Source organism: Megascapheus bottae, chromosome 9 (assembly GCF_031878675.1).
Source record: "Megascapheus bottae isolate mThoBot1 chromosome 9, mThoBot2.hap1, whole genome shotgun sequence".
NCBI classification, from domain to species: Eukaryota; Metazoa; Chordata; class Mammalia; order Rodentia; family Geomyidae; genus Megascapheus; species Megascapheus bottae.
In genome coordinates, this window is record NC_143517.1 from 16,908,985 (window position 1) to 16,926,218 (window position 17,234).

General features: G+C 39.1%; 1 protein-coding gene and 1 pseudogene across 3 annotated transcripts in view; one reads left to right on the plus strand and one right to left on the minus strand.

Annotated features, from left to right (window-relative positions):
• The window catches only part of Cspp1 (centrosome and spindle pole associated protein 1), a 112,472-nt gene extending 95,969 nt beyond the window's left edge, over positions 1–16,503 (plus strand). For 2 of the 3 annotated variants that reach the window (XM_090338913.1, XM_090338914.1), the window contains exons 25-28: positions 1,821–1,961; positions 6,413–6,459; positions 8,201–8,264; positions 11,921–12,087. In XM_090338913.1, coding sequence (XP_090195039.1) covers positions 1,821–1,961; positions 6,413–6,459; positions 8,201–8,264; positions 11,921–12,072 — 404 coding nt within the window. In that variant the 3' untranslated portion in view covers positions 12,073–12,087. Of the gene's footprint in view, positions 1–1,820; positions 1,962–6,412; positions 6,460–8,200; positions 8,265–11,920; positions 12,088–14,004; positions 14,144–15,648 lie in introns of those variants that run through there. The other variant, XM_090338915.1, reaches the window with a different exon arrangement.
• On the minus strand, positions 8,503–10,785 carry LOC150058843 (COP9 signalosome complex subunit 2 pseudogene; annotated as a pseudogene).
• Positions 16,504–17,234: the final 731 nt, after the last annotated feature.

Consider the following 17,234-nt stretch of genomic DNA (forward strand, 5'->3'; position numbering starts at 1 on the left):
AATAGTCTGTGCTTGGGTATTTCCATGTTAAAAGAATTTACTAGATTTAATTTCAAATATAGCATATATATATAAATGAATGATACATAAATAAATGGTCTTTGAAGTCCTTAATTGTTATGAGTTTACAAAGGTCTTATGATAAAAAAGGCTTGAGTTATAGAATTGACTCATTTCCCCATGTTACCACACCTGGTTGTATGACATGGTTGCTGGTATTATTATCCATAGGATGAAAACTCTGGAAGTGGTGAGACCCAGGCTTCATTGTAGTTTGTGTGCAGAGTAACCTCATCTAACTTCACTCTTTTAAAGGCTTTTGTAGATTTTAACTGTATTTTTATTCTTAGGATTTAAAACTAGTACTATTTACTATTTTGATTCTGATCAATTATAATTCATAAATCTTGGCAGATAGGAATTCTTAAACTGCTAATTCTTTCAGTAATTATATATCTCCTAAAATTCTAGGATGTTTGAATTTGTCTTGCTTTTCACATGATTTTTATAAAATAATTATATAATTATAATATATTTATTTTCATAAAATATTAATTGGATGATAGGTGTGTGTATGCACGCGTGCATGTGTGAATGCATGAATATGTGTGCCAGTCCTAGACTTGAACTAAGGCCTGGTACTGTTCCTGACCTCCTTTTGCTCCAGGCTAGTCTCTATACCTCTTGAGCAACAACTCCATCTCCAGGTTTCTGCTGATAAATTCTGCCCGAGCTGGCTTTGAACCATGATTCTCAGCTACTATCTGAGTAGCTAAAATTATAGGCATGAGCCACTGGTGCCTGACCTGTTTATATTTCTACAATATATTTTAGCTGTCAGCTGTAATCAGTGTGGCTTTCTGTGTGATAGGCAGTGATTCACCTCTTATATGTACCAGCACAGAAATGCCCTCTTTTATTTAAGAACATGATAATGAACTTTATCTGTAAAGCAGTTTTAGATTTATGGTAATATTGAGTAGACATACAAAGAGTTTTCATATAGTCTCTGCCTCCACATTTTCTCTGCCTCCTCCAATATGGGCATCCTGTACCACAGTGGTACACGTTATTGAATCTGTTAACCCATATTGACAAATGAATATCATCCAAAGCTCATAGCTTATTTTGAGATTTTTTTAAAATCAGTTTTGACAAGTGTATGGTGACATATATTCATTGTTGTAGTAAAATACAGAACAGTTTCATGCCTGCAAAAACCCTGTATGCTATACCAACTCATATTTCCCTCTCCCTTGGCAATCAGTCCTTTTACGGTTTTCATGCTTTGCCTTTTGCAAAAGGTCATATAGTTGGGTATCACATTGCACATAGCTTTCTCAGATTGGCTTCTTTTGTTTACTAATGTGCATTCAATTTTCCTCGATGCCTTTTCTTGGTTTGAGCATTTGTTTTTTCTTGTTATTGAGTAATGTTCCATTGTTTATCAGTTTATCCATTTATCTCCTGGTAGACATCTTAGTTATTGTCATGTTTTGACAATTGTGATCAAGCTGTTACAAACATTTGTGTGAAGGTGTTTGTAATATCTCATTTGAGCCGGGAGTTTGTTGGCCTAGTGGTAGAGTGCTTGCCTGGCATGCATGAAGACCCATGTTCCATTCCTTGGTACCATACACATAGAAAAAGTTGGAAGTGGTTCCGTGGCTCAAGTGGTAGAGTCTAGCCATGAGGAAAACCCAAGGACAGTGCCCAGGCCCTGAGGTCAAGCCCTAGTACTGGCGGGAAAAAAAGAAAGAAACCTCATTTGATGTACCTTGGTTATGTCATGTGTTTTTTCATGTGTTTTTGCGTACCAGATTCAGAAACACGAGTTGATCTGAAATTTATGTACCCTGATCCTCCAAGAGATCAACACACCTTGGAGATTCAGCAGCAAGCCTTACTGAGAGAGCAGCAGAAGAGGCTAAACAGAATAAAGATACAGGAAGGTGCTGAAGGTGAGAACTAATCACTGCTATGTAAAAGAGCATCAGTCAACTTCCCTTTTGTCTTCTCTTGATTTTCAATCTCAGGCAGGCTTCTTCACTGGCTGCTCTGTGTTTATACGGCCGTTTTGCCAAGTGGTCCCAGAAAAGAACAAGTCTCAGCATTCTGGTTGGTTTAGTAGGAGTTGGGGGTCATGTATTCATGTACGAGGGGTCCCACCCACCTGGTCACTGTAGCCAGCAAAATTGAATATTCTGCTCAGGCAAGGCCACATCTATACCAGAACTGAGAGCTTAAGGAAGGCATGCTGAGAGGACACATTAGTGCCCTTCAGGGCATTTTCTCTACGTGTTTGGGCATTGTGTTTTAGTTTTCTCTTTGAAGTCATTCATGCATATGGTTATTTCACTGATTATTCTCATAATCTTTCTTTTGCATTCTTTTGTCTAGGCTTTCATCTCATTTACTGTCCTTAATGGTCCACTACTTTGGGACTGGTGACTTTTGAGTATGCTATGTTTCTTCCCCTCCCCCTCTCATAGGTTTTACATGTTTTGCATTGGATTTGGATGTTTGATGCCAAGTTATTTGTTGAGAAGTTTTGTTTTGTTTTGTTTTAAAATCACCTGTAGTCTTTCAGCTGAATAATCTCAGTGTTAAGGCAGGACTTGTGTAGTGGGAAAGTTGTAATTTAGTTTCCCGCACTGGACCAGTAATCAAACTTTGCTTCATTCTTCTTGCCAGGCCTGATCCCCAGCACCACTAAGAAAAAGAAAGAGTCTCTCATAGTTCTCTGTGATAAGGGTTAGGGCAGGGCTAGTTAAAGGTCAGTTGTCCACTTCTGTGCTTTCACTTCAGAAGCTTCCTTTCTTTGTGTTGTAATCCAGTGCTGGCTTCATGGAGATTGGTAGTCTGTGAGCTAGGATGATTCCCACTTCTGCACAAGCCTCCCAATTTGTACCCTTTGGTGGCAGCTCATATGCAATCCTAGTAGTGTCCCTCAAATCTGATAGTGGGAAAGCCAAGCATTCAGTTCTTGTGGAGAACTGAGGGACTGCTCTTCCTGCAGGTCTCACACCCTACCCATCATTTCATCACCCCATCACAGGGAAGATCTTGTGCTCAGAGCTCTCAGCCCTATCTGACAGCAAGTACCTACAGTCAACAGGTAGTCATCACCCATGGGCGTGGTGCTGCTCACAGCCATCTCTTGTGACTCTCCCTTCCTAGTACTGGCCTGCTGATCTAAGACTCCCCACAGCTGAGACTATTCTTTAGTTTTCAAATTCCCAGGGTAGTTCATTCTCAAAACCCACCTGACCTCAGACACAGGTGGCAGCTCCTGGAACTTTAGCATTCTGCTAAACATGGGTTCCATGCTATTTTCAAAATGTTCCTCTTGCAGTAAAACTCCCATCATACCAGTGTGGCCCAGGGACTCTGACCACTGAATCCTACTCTTCCTGAGCTTTCAGTTGATTCAGTTTCTCAGCTGGCCCTCATTAGAACCTCTCCCTCTCCATAGCATCTCTTCCTTTGATACAGTGACTGGTTGTCCATGTCCCACGAGCTCTGATTGTTCCTTGTTTTTTAGTTCCCTAGGTGTCTTGAACAGTAGGTTCTTTCTGTAGGTAACATCTGCCACAGCCTCCAAGATGTGGAGTTAAAAAAAAAGTCCTTTTCTGATGTTAGATATCACATTAAGTCACTTGTGATCCCCCAGTCTCTCACCAAGGCTATCTGACATCTAGAGCTAGAGACTTTCTATTTCTCTGTACTTTTCAGTGTCCTGTCTGTCTTTGATGATTCCCAAGGTTCTTCCTCTTTTTTCTCTCTTTAAAATCTTTGCTGCTGAAGATAAATAGCCCACAGAATGGAAGAAGATATTTACTAGTATCAGTCAAGGGCCTCATATCTAAAATATACTCAGAGCTCAAAAAATTAAACCTACCCCAAATAAATCCTCAAAAGAAATAACAACCCAATTAATAAATGGGCTAATGTTTTAAAGAGAGACTTATCTGAAGAAGAAATAAGGATGGCCAATAGACACATGAAAATGTTCTATATCTCTGGCCATAGAAGAAATGCACATCAAAACATCATTGAGATTCTCTCTCTCCAGTTAGAATGGTTGTTATCAAGAAAACTAACAATAATAGATGCTGGTGGGGATGTGGCCACATACATGGTACATAGTTGAGGATGTAAACTTGTTCAACTACTCTGGAAAAGCAGTATGGAGGTTCCTCAAAATACTGGAATTTCCCTTTGACCCAGCAATTCCATTCCCGAGCATCCAACCAATTGACCAGCCAGACTACACTTAAGCCCACCAGCACAACCATGTTCATTACCTCATTGTTTACTGTAGCTAACTTCCAAGATACCCCTCTTTGGATGAATGGATCAAGAAAATGTATTTATACACAATGGAATTCTTTGCTTCCATCAGAAAAAGACATTGCCCCATTCATAAGGAAGTGGAAAGACTTGGGAAAAAACTATACTAAGTGCAGTAAGCCATATAAGGTTAGCTGAGAGTAAACAGCTATAAACAGTAAAGTTTATAAGAGACTACACTGTGACCACTCCACAGTGAGGGTCCACGGAGAAGGGCCACCGAGCAGGAGGAGGTATGAGCAGGATATGAACTCAGAAAAGGGAAGGTGACTGACTGCCTCCAGGTAGCACAGGATGGGGAAGTGTTGTGCCTGGGGCTGGAGGGGCAGAGTCTGCATGGGGGCCTTCCTGGGTGGACCTTACAAGCCAGATCCAAGAAGACATAGGCCGCATGGGTTCTCATTTGTAAGAAGTAGAATGTGCCTGTAAATCCACAGGTAAACACAGTGGAGAGTAAAGGACAAATAAACATTCGCACAGTGAGAACAAAGGGAAGAGGGTTCTAGGGGATCAACAGCTGTGTGCATATGATCATATAAAATGGTATTTATCAAAATGAATGCCAAAAAATGGAATTGAGGGGCTTTTTATTATACTATTTGGGCTGCTGCTTCTGCTTCTGCTATTGCTGCCGCTGCCTCCCCCTCCCCCCTCCTCTCCCTCCCCTCCCCCTCCTCTTCCTCCTCTCCTTCTTCCCCCTCTACTTTTCCTCCCCCTCTTCCTTCTCCCCTTCTTCTTCTTCCTCCTTCTATTTCATTGGTTTATTCCCTTCTGTTGCTATTCTTGATTCCTGTACTCTTTGTTTTGTATATAAGTTTACCTGATTTGGGGAGACGAAGCACAGAAATGGTGGGACAAAGAGCGAAATAATTCAGCAGTGATACTCAATAAACTATACGTTGGAAATGAACTTTACAACTTGCATTGGAGTTAGGGAAAAAACTTGTAGAAAATGGGGTGGTAGGTGATACTATTCAAAAGGAAATGTAGGGCCAGGAGTTTGGCCAATTGGTAGAGTGCTTGCCTAGCATGCATAAAGACCTGGGTTCGATTCCTCTCTACCACATGCATAGAAAAAGCTGAAAGTGGTGCTGTGGTTCAAGTGGCAAAGTTCTAGCCTTGAGAAAGTCCAAGGACAGTGCTTAGACCCTGAGATCAAGCCCCAGGCCTGGCAAAAAAAAAAAAAAGAGAGCGAGAGCGAGAGCGAGAGAGAGAGAGAGAGAGAGAGAGAGAAAATGTACTCATTGCCTGACTCATACAACTGTAACCTTTCTGTATATCACCTTTACAATAAAATTTTAAAAAAATGAAAAAAAAATCTTTGCTAGTTGGGTCTAGGTTAAAAAAAAAGTTCTATGGGGCCAGAAATTTGGCCTACTGGTAGAGTGCTTGCCTAGCATGCCCGAAGATCCGGGTTCGATTCCTCGGTACTACATGCATAGAAAAAAGCTGAAAGTGGTGCTGAGGCTCAAGTGGTAGAGCACTAGCCTTGAGAAAGTCCAAGGACAGGGCTCAAGCCCTGAGCTCAAGCCCAGGACTGGTCCAAAAAAGAAAAAAAAAAGTTCTATGTTCTTAGAACTTAGTTTAATTCATTGTTTAACTGCACCCAGTGTCTTTCTATTCAGGCAATAGAAATATGGTAGAATATGGTGAAGAATCCTGTGTTAATCACGTGTGTACATGCACAAAGCCCTGTGTTCAATTCCATCTTTACCACAGGAAAAGTCGGAAGTGGTGCTGTGGGTCAAGTGGTAGGACAGTAGCCTTGAAAAAGTTCAAAGATAGAGCCCAGGCCCTGAGCTCAAACCCCAGGACTGGCAAAAAATGAAAAAGAAGTAGTGATTTTATTAAATGTATTATTGTGAACAGGGAAGTTTTATCTAGAATGGATGTAGAGTTTTATTTATTAATAAGCAAATAGTAACCTAAGAATGTTTTAAAGTATGGTAGATGGAAAGGAATTTATGATAGAAAGCTAGTCAGAAAAGATAATTTGAAGCTTATTTTTATTGAATATTTCCTAAACTTTTAACTTGTTTTTGTTCTGCTTTGTCTACAGTTGACTTAGATGCTATCCCAAGGGCTAAAGTTCAAGGGCACAAAATGGTAAGTAACTAGTTCAGGTGTTTTAGGATAAGTTTGAGGATACAAATTTTAGGAATCTGAAAAGTGAATATTACAAATTTTTAATTGTTGAGGAAATTCAAGATTTTAAGCTTTATCTTATCAGGGCAGTGGGTATAGAGAAATCCAATATGATATATAGAGGAAACATAAAGGCTAAGAAGATCTAGTGCTAGGCTGTGGGATTTAATTTAGCAGGTTTAATCTTTGTCTTGATTTTTGAATATCTATAAAATAGAGATAATAGTACTTACCTCTGAGGGTTACTATGAAAAGTAAAATAACATTTTTCACATGGATAGACAGGTTTAGAATATAAGTTTTGCATAAATGTTAGTTAAATAAAAATATAGTAAATGAATAGTAAAGAAATAAAAAGTAAAGTAAAACAAGCTTTGTTGGTGGGGAGGAGTGCCCGTAGGAGAGGAAAGGGCATAAAAAAGAATTTTGCCTAGTGGTTAGAGTGCTTGCCTAGCATGCACAGAGACCCGGATTCGATTCCTTGGTACCACATAGAAAAAAAAAAGCCCGAAGTGGTGGTTTGGCTCAAGTGGTAAAGTACTAGCCCTGAGGAAAAGCTCAAGGACAGTGCTCAGGCCCTGAATTCAGTCCCCAGGACTGGCAAAAGAAAAAAAAAGAGGGACTAAGAGCGTGAATGTGGTTAAAGCAGTTCATTTGTTTCTATGAAGACAAAGCAAAGAAGCCTATTGAAATTGTAAGGTGTAAGGGAGAATGATAGAGGAGGTTGGTTTGACTAGGTACACTGTAAACATGTAAAAAAATGTGAAACTCCCCTTACACAGCTAAGTATGCTAATAAAACAAATAAAGCAGAATGGTTATTATGAGGATTAAGTGAAATAACACGTATTAAAAAGTCCTTGTAGTGGGGCCTGGCCCATTCTGAGTGCACCCTGCTTAACTCTTCTTTACTATAAAATTACATTTAAGTGCCGTCTCCTTTGTGAACTCAACATGCCTAGTGCAGTTTTTTCCCTTCTGTATGCCCCAGCATATGTGTGCTCTATTGAGAGTTGTTTTAGCTGGGTGCTGGTAGTTCATGCCTGTAATCCTAGCTACTCAGGTGGCTGAGATCTGAGGATCATGGTTCAAAGCCAGCCTGGGAATGAAAGTCTGTGGGACTCTTTAACTTCAATTAACTACCAGAAAACTAAGTCGTAGAGCACTAGCCTTGAGGTGAATTGCTTAGGGACAGTGCCCTAGCTCAGCGTTCAGACCCCCTCCCCACCAACCCCACCACCAATCCCCAAAGGAAAAAAGAATCGTTTGCCATGCTGTCACTATGTGAGGGCATGTCTCCTCTTCCATAGGGCTATAATCTTTCTACTTTAGAATAGAACCTCTTAATTCACTGTTGTGTTGACCCCCATCTTGGTGCAGAGGTTTGGAAAGTGTGCCATACAAATTTACGAGAGGTTAAGTGAAATTTCACTAATGCTTTAAAGAATGGGTAAAATGTTTTGATTCACTGCATCATGGTCAGCAAATGCTTACCAGACTCGCCTGTGTCTTGGTGAAGTTTCTGTGTTCAGGCTTTCCAGTATTTTCTGGTTAGTGGAACAGGTGATGAATAGAAGCAGTTCTACTTCTTTCTCTCCATCTTATTTCCTTTTGGGGGACCTAGTATAGATACTTGAGTTGCCTGTTAGAGTAACTTTGTTTCCTCACATAGAATAGCCATTAATACATGATGTTTCTTTCAGTCCAGAGATGACACTGATGACTTTTTGAAAAATTCATTGTTGGAATCTGATAGTGCTTTTATTGGTGAGTACGTCTAATTTACTAATGCTATACTAGTTTATACAGTATTTATATTCAAGTGCCTTTATGCTTACAAAGCCAGTACTGTTAAACAAGATGACACACAGCCATAACATTCTATTTTATTGTCATATACAGCTTATAATAAAGCTTTCAAAGTCAAAATTACTGAAATGTATCTTAAAAAGTCAAAAGAGTACATGAATGTTCATTAACCACTTTATTTAAAATACCCCCAAATTGGAATCGGCCAAGATGTCCTTCAGCATGTGAAAACTCAAGCCATCCATACCATTTCTTATGGCTCAGCCATAAGAAACTGCGTACTGAAATACGCAGAAACTGGGATGACTCAGAAAATACTCTGAGCAAAACCAGCCAATTCTAATATAGTACACACTATATGATTCTACTTTATTTTTGAAATGACAATTTATCAATGATGGTTTCAGGGGTCAGAGTGACATTTGTTTAGCTGGGAAAGGGTAAAATGAGAGGTATATGTGTATTCAGAATGAATATCTTGTTTGTAGGAATAGATTTACAAATACCTTCAGCCACAAATGAGTAAAAATAAAACAAGAGGCACTTAAATGACTGATAGAGGATGATGTTGACATCAGTGTCCTGGTTGTGAGGCTTTGTGTTTTCTTTTTTTTCTGAGCTGCACTGTTTGTTTTGCTGCTTGAAACCTAAGTGACAGTGTGCCACTGTAATTACGGGCTTTCATCTAAACTTTTACTACACCGCAGGTACAGAAATACACAGACACATTTTTTGGAGAATTGACATTTTGCAAAAGGCAGCAAACATTTTCACTGATACATGAGAAAAGGAAGTGTTCAAAAGGGTATCCATTTGAGGTTATTGCAGGTTATTTGTGAGAGAATTTCTGCAGGTAAAACACGTTTAAATTTAACCAACAGTAGCGTGTCAGTGTATTTGAAATCATGACAAACATCTCTCTGGTCATGTTTCCCATGGCAAATTACTATGATGGTGTGTGTTTAGGGCAAGATGTCAGTACAGCATAAATCCCATGGGACTTTGGTTTTCTTCTGGAGATTAAAGCTGTTTTTTTTGGGATAAATGCAGCAGCAAAACACAAACCACCAGTTGATCAAAAAAGCACTTCTACCATAACTACAACAATTTTCAGGACACATCAAGCAACAGTAGTTTTGCCTTTCCCAGTTCTTTTAAGGATTACATCTCTGCACTGTTGTCTTAAACACGTCTGTAAAAGCTTGTTCTCTGTTAAGCCAGTTTACTGACTACAGCCTGCTTGAGGGAATTTAGTTGGTCGGTCAGTTTATCTAGTGCGGTATAACGTGTACCACCTCTCTTCTGATGATCCAGTTCAAGGAGTTGGTTGACTTGATGAATTCGGCCATGAATAATGTTACCCAATATGGACTGCACCAGCAAGCTTTCCACATCAGCTACATCTGTGTTCAACTCCTTAAAAATGCAAAGAATATGAATTCTTGTGTAAGGCTTAATTAATTTTCTGAGCACTTGTGTTCTAATGTTTCGCAAAAGCTCTTCAGTGTGTTCTCTTATGAAAGGGTCATCCATGATGTTGCTATGATTTGAGAATCTTTTCAAACTCACTGATGTCATTATTATTATTAAGTGGTAGGCACTTACTAAGTTAGTCATTGCTAGAATTTCTGGATCATTTTTGTTCGGCTTGGCTTCCTGTGAGTCAAACGGATTTATTCCAGATTTCATAAGCATATTTGTGAGGACCAGATATTTTAAGAAAGTCGTTTGTCTTGGACTTCCTGATTCATTGTAATTCTTGAACGCTTCAAAAATGTCAGTGTGTGCCTTTTCAAGTTCACCTTTTCTCAAGTGACTCCCAGGGTCAGTGGATGAGGGATGGCAGACTTGATGTGACGTGACTGTTCGTAGAGTGTTTTCAGATTTTTGTTGTTTTTCTGTGCTGTGTACATCTGAATTTCCAGAGCATATATTTCTAATACCTGTGTACCCTTTTTCAGGTCATCTTCTCCATCATCAGTCTGGCAGGACTGATGTAACTTGTAAAATTTTTCGAAGCTTTCCATATGCTTCTCGTTCTAAATATAACTTGCCAAGATTCGTGTTTGTTTCAAACCAGTCTATCATTCTTAGCATTTTTCAAAGCTTCCAGTGTTGTTTCATAAAATTCCTGCAGTAAATCCATCTGTTTAGAAGTAGAGATATAATCAAGAATAGAATTAATGGATTTTTCAGAATAATTTCTTGGGACTGCACTTCGAACATAAGTCAGTAACTGTTTATATCTATTCATTTCTGGAAGGTTTGTCAACCTGAAGTTAATCTTAATCATTTGTTTCAGTGCTTTAAATCTCCATTTTGGAAGCTGCTTAATGCTGCTTTTGGGTCATCTTCTTTTAGTGCTTTGGAATTCTAGCACTGGTTTTCCAAATCCACACTTGGCCCAGTTAATACCTTCAGAGTGTTTCAGGTCCTAGTCCTTGTGGTTGCATGTGAAATCCTCCTCCATGTCAGACATCTTGGCTTGGAGGGGGAGGGCAGGAGAAGACTCTGTTCTTATTGTAGTATTGTTCTACAAAACATCATCATGGGGACAAACTGAGCCAGTTTTTCTCAAAGTTTAAATTGTTTTAAACAGAAGCGTTGGAAAAACCTTGGAATCATATTCTAGTTTAATAGGTTGTTGACTCACAGGAACATCTCTAGCAATACCAAGAGTCATTATAAAGATGAAATTGCTGGATATTACACTAACTCTTGGTATTACTAGAAACACATTCCATGCAAAGACTTATACCTGAACGTTCAAAGCAGCATTGTTCATAAGCACCAACAGGTAACGGTGCTTATTCATTTGTAAATGCAGAGACAAAATGTGACATATGAAGTGCCTGTCAGCAGTAAACATTGTACAACGTAGATGAACGTCTCTGTAAACTCCCATTGTAGTGAGTGTAAGGGAAGGTAAATCATGGAGTGGGATTCGGGTTGCTGTTTGGGCATGGGGACGTTTGAGATGATGGCAATGACCATTATGCGTCCACGAAAACATCACTGAGTTATATGTGTTATGACAAGTGTATTTTATGATGCATAGTAATGTCGATAAGGCAATTAAAAAGCGGGCTTTTGGGGCCGGGAGTTTGGCCTAGTGGTTAAAGTGCTTGCCTAGCATGCATGAAGACCCGGGTTCGATTCCTCGGTACCACATACATAGAAAAAAGCCGGAAGTGGTGCTGAGGCTCAAGTGGTAGAGCTCTAGCCTTGAGAAAGTCCAAGGACAGTGCTCAGGCCCTGAGCTCAAGCCCAGGACTGGCAAAAAAAAAAAAAGCGGGCTTTTGCTGGGAGCTAGTGACTTACACCTGTAATCCTAACTACTCAGAAGGTTGGAATTTGAGGTTCAGAGGCGGCCTAGACAGACAAATAGTTGAGACACTTATCTCCAACTAACTAGCAAAAGCGTAAAAGTGGAAAGAATGGGCCAAGTGATAAAGTGCCAGCTATGAACAAAAAGTTGAGGGCAAGGCACAGAGTTCAAGCCCAAATACTGGCAACTTAAACAAAATAAGAAAAACCGTATCCTTGGTGTAAGCTTGGGTTTAATATTTGAAATGATGTAAGTATAATACTTTCCCCTTGTGTGGTATGTTTAGGTGCTTATGGTGAAACATACCCTGCCATTGAAGACGATGCCCTCCCGTTACTATCACAGCTGCCCTCTGCGAGGGAACGGAGGAGGAACAAGTTGAAAGGACTAGACCTGGTATGTGTGACATGTCTTAACTTTTCTCATTTATTAGATTGAGGGGTCTGGGTTCTCACCTACCTAAACTTAATGTGGCCTAATAAAGAATACTTGATTTAAACATTAATTAGCTTTGTCGATCACCCATTAGCTTGGTCACTTTTATAGCTCATTGAACTTTGCTAATTAGGGTTTTGTTGTTGTTTTTTGTTTTGCCAGTCCTGGGGCTTGAACTTAGGGCCTGTGCACTGTCCTTGGAGATTCTCAAGGCTAGCACTCTACCACTGAGCCACAGCACCACTTCTGGCCTTTTCTGCGTGTGGTATTGAGGAATCGAACCCAAGGCTTTGTTCATGCTAGGCAAGCACTTTACTACTAGGCTATACTCCTGGCCCTGCCTGCTACGTAGATTTTGAGATATTATTGTATCATCTCTTGGGATGGATATTACGAGTACAAAGTCTCTGCCCTGTGTTAATTCAGTATCCCATCTTCATGTTTCCCCTACAAAATACATGGGATTCAGAGATGGTACAAGAAAGTTTATTGTACCCCTATAATAACTTAATTGTGATATTGGCATTCATCCCATTTTGCTCAAGTGACTCATGCAAGGTCAAATAGGCAAGACCCATGTCATTTCTTTTCATTCTTCTAAACTATACATGCTTTGGAGCATTCAGCATTACTTTTGTACCCATGTCACCTTCTTCTCTTGTAGGCAGCTTTGAATAGTTTCTTAAATGTTGTATTTTCTTCTATGACATAGTTAGATACTGTCAGTGAAGCACAGAGCATTGAGCAAGGAATGCAGGAAGCTCCCAACAAATAAGTGACACTGCTCATATGTACAGCTTTACCAACTTGCAAAAACTTTGTTGCCCTGTAAATCACTAATCTACTTCAGGCTCTACAGACTTGCCTTTTCTGGGTAATTAAGTGATCATTTGTGACTGGTCTCTTGTCACTTTTCAAGTATCTTCCATGTTGTAGCCATGTGTGAGTAGTTGATTTTTTTTTGTTGTTGTTGGTCATGGGGCTTGAAATCTGTGCCTAGATGCTATGCTGTTCCTGAGCTCTTCAACTCAAGGCTACTGCTCTACCCTATGAGCCACAGCACCACTTCTGGTTTTGTTAGAGTCTCATAGAGGGCCAGGAGTTTGGTCTAGTGGGGAGTGCTTGCCTCGTATGCATGACTGTTTTTGATATCACTGTTTAGATTTTGCTGCGTTTCATTGCCAGTCCTGGAGCTTGAACTCAGGGAGGGCCTGGGCACTGTCCCTGAGCTTCTTTTGCTCAAGGCTAGCACACTGCCACTTGAACCACAGCACTACTTTGGGCCTTCTCTAAGTAGTACTGAGGGATCAAACCCAGGGCCTTCACACATGCTAGGCAAGCACTCTACCACTACGCCACATTCCCAGCCTACTATTTAGTTCTAAGACTTCTTTATACAATTCTGGGTATAAGGCAAATATATGATTTGCAAATGTTTTCCCATTTGGTAGCTTGTCTTTGATGTTTTGTCTAAGAAACAATATGAACCACCATAATGAATATTTGTTTTCCTTTATATTTTTGTTCTTTGACTTAGGTCTGTAATGACATACTAAATTCTTTTTTTGATAGGGATTGTTCAGTACCATTTATTAAAAGAACATTTTTCCCCTACTGCATTTTGTTGGTACTTCACAGAAAAATGACATTTCTCCTCTACTGTACTTATATGCCTATTCTTACATCAGTACCACTCTTTTTATCTTTTTTGTGCCCTTAATTTCAAACCATATCCAGTCTGACAGTAGTTTGTTGTTACAGATACAGTAATCCTTTGAAAGTAATTTTATCTCATTCAGATAAACATAATATTAGTGTTTATGTTGAGGATTTTCATTGATTTTGTTCATCATGATGTGCATTTCTTGAGGATAGGGGTATAGGTTTTGGTTCTGATTGTTAATGAATCCTAACAATCTATGGTTTTAAAAACAGGATGAAAGTCATTCTGATATACTACCAGATGGTCTTTCTTTAAAATCCGTCTCCAGTGTAAATGTTCATCAGCTTAGAATGAGAAATGAGGAACGAATGCGAAGACTAAATGAACTTCAGAATAAACCCATTAATACAGGTAAGTGGTGAAATTTATTAGCCTGTAGCAAGCAAATCTCCAAAGAACCTTTTACATTAGCTCAGATAAGGGAGTAAGAGATTTAGGTTCTTTTGAGTTGCAGGATCTAGACTAGATCCCAGTAATTGTGCTACAAAACCAGACCTCAGATTCTACCACAAAGCTTATCCATTTAAGTGGACAGGTGAAATTAATTTTGCATATAAACTGTATCCAGGCTTTGTTTTTAAATAACAAAGCTGTTGTAGAAAATCTGTCTTTTATTTTCCTTTCTGTCCCATGCAAAAAGCAAAATAGCACCCCAGGCAGCCTTTCCATTGCAAATGGACTTTGGTGTCTTACAGTTTGAACCCTGTCAGGACATGACAGCTACTTAAGACAGCCGCTACATTCTCTACCTATGTTCTACATCACGCTATTAATGATAATGTGCTAACAGGACAATTTATATTAGTAAAATACATTTAACAAATAACTAGTGATCTGTTTGAACAATATTCTTTGGTTTATTAAACTACATTGTAATATTTTCCAAGTAGCCATCTCACACCAAATGAATGGAGTATTAGAGAAGAGTGGCTTTTCAGCTAAAATGCATTTTCTTCCCATGAATACTGAAAACCTTTTCTTTGGTATCCTCCCTCCTTTAGTATCAATAAAGTGAGCAAATATAGATATTATTTTAAGTTGACAGAGGATAGAATATTTTAAGATTCTTTTTGAGAAGGTGTTCAATGTCTAAACTGTTTTTTAACACTGTCCTTTCAAACAGGAGCTTTGAGGTACGATATGGATTGATTTGCTCATTAACTGATTGCTCATATTCCTTTGCTGGGCTAATCCTTCACAGACCAGGAGATGTAATTTTTTTTTAATAAAAGAAATTGACATCACAGGGTAGGAAGACAGATTTTCCTATTATTATACTTAATAAGTTAAATACAGATAAGTGAAGTTGAGTACAAATACAGATAAAATGAAGTTGAGTACAAGCAAATGCAATGAAAGACAAAACAGGGGACATGGCCTTCTGAAATTAGTTGTAAAAATTACTAAGTAATTTTATTTCCACTCATGTTTTTCCCAAATGACTTTGTTTGCATAGAGTAATGTTATACGTGGGACAAATAGCCCCCAAAGTTTGTGAAATTCAATAGTTTTGTGTGTGTGTGTGTGTGTGTGTGTGTGTATGTATGTATGTACGTATGTATATATATGTGTTTCCTCAAGGTAATAGATAAAAAATAAGATTGCCTGCATCAGTGAACTTAATATGGGGTAGCCTGAGTCTCTTGATAGGCTATGCTTCTAGCCTTGTAGTCAGCCTCCTGCACATCTGGCCCCCTTGGGCCTGCTCCCTACCTCTATAAGGGGAAGGTGGGAAAGCATTGAAACAGGACAAAACAACACAGATCAGAAATGTAACTTTGTGGGGACATACAGAATTGAAAGGGTTGGATTACAGATCTGTGTTTGGTACCTGATCCATGTCTTGCCTCCTGTAGATGATGAGAGTTCACTAGTTGACCCTGATGACATTATGAAACACATGAGTGATGATGGATCAGCCTCTGTAGCAACTGAGCCCTGGCTCCGCCCTGGGACCTCAGAAACCCTGAAACGCTTCATGGCAGAGCAGCTTTCCCAGGAGCAGCAGCGGGTTCCAGGAAAGCCAGGGACGTTCACTTGGCAGGGTCTGTCTACAGCACACGGTTAAATAAATCTTCACTGGACTAAGTAGTGCCTTTTAAGGTAAAAGGAATGTTAAATCTGTACCTTTTAAATAATATGCCCTGTTTTGGGCCCCTACCTGAAAATTAATTGCATTCCACCCGTACATAAACTATTTTATTCTTGATGCTGTATATGATGTATATGGTGTACATAAAAGCTGTGACTGATTTACATAATAGAATTGTATAAATTATTTTTGCACAATTTTGCCATAAATTACGATGGTTAAGAATTCTTGGGTTCAACTACCAAATGTGCATTAAAGTCTACTTGTCATTTAAGGTGAATAAAACATGTCTCAATAGTACTGTAAAACAAGAATGTACTTTGTTTCTTGCACATTTACCATTGTTATCGCCATTCAAAAATGATTCATTTAGTAAACACATCTGTTGTTTGATGTATGAATGAAGGGACTCAAATGAGCTAGTTATTTTCATGTCATTTGTAGCTACTGATTCAGTGGAAATTGAAGGAGCTGTGATTATTTTCTTTCATGAGCCATGCACTAATATTACCTCTTTCAGCCTCCATTTTATTTTTATAGTTATGAAAAAAGGCACAGTCTCAGAGTTATTTACATGATCTCACTACTTGACAGAAATAAATTTTTATTTTTATTACCAGTGTCAGTTTCTTATTTTACCTGGAATTGGGGATCTTTGTCCTACTACCCCGGGCCCATGTATATCACTAAGCAGTAGTTCTGAAAAAGCAAACATTCAGAATTTGGGAAGTAAATTTTACTTGAATTAGAGGTCAGCTCAGCATGCACCAAGACAGTTAATACTACCCTACCCAGGCAAGCTTCTCTGTTTCCAATGACAGGCAGACAAAACTATGAAATTTCTCTGGAATTTTGCCTATTCTATTACGTGTATCTTAAGAGATCCTATGTCTCACCTGGGAAGAAAGTCCTGATGATGTAGTTTAGAAGGTCACAGTGGTTTCCAGCCACCTGAAGTTGGATAACCTAGCTCTTAACCCCTGGTCATGTCTTGCCAGTAATACATATGGTACCCATATAACTGCACTTTTCAGTTAACTCTTCATTATCTAAGTGAGGCATGGAAGGGAGGTTGAATATAGAGAAGTATCTATATCTAGTTATGGGTGTTCATTTTTTAGTATAATCCTCTTAAAAATTAACTGGCATACTCCACATTTTTGATACTATACACTGACGTGATTCCTAGGACATACGATACTATCATTTTGCAAGCTATCCCAAAGGGGAATTAAGCAAATATGATTATAAAATGCCCTAAGTCACAAGAAAGCAAAGGACTGGGAAAGGATATAATGCCAAACAGAAGCTAGAAAACAAAAGCATCATTCTGGCTGGCAATATCCTTTC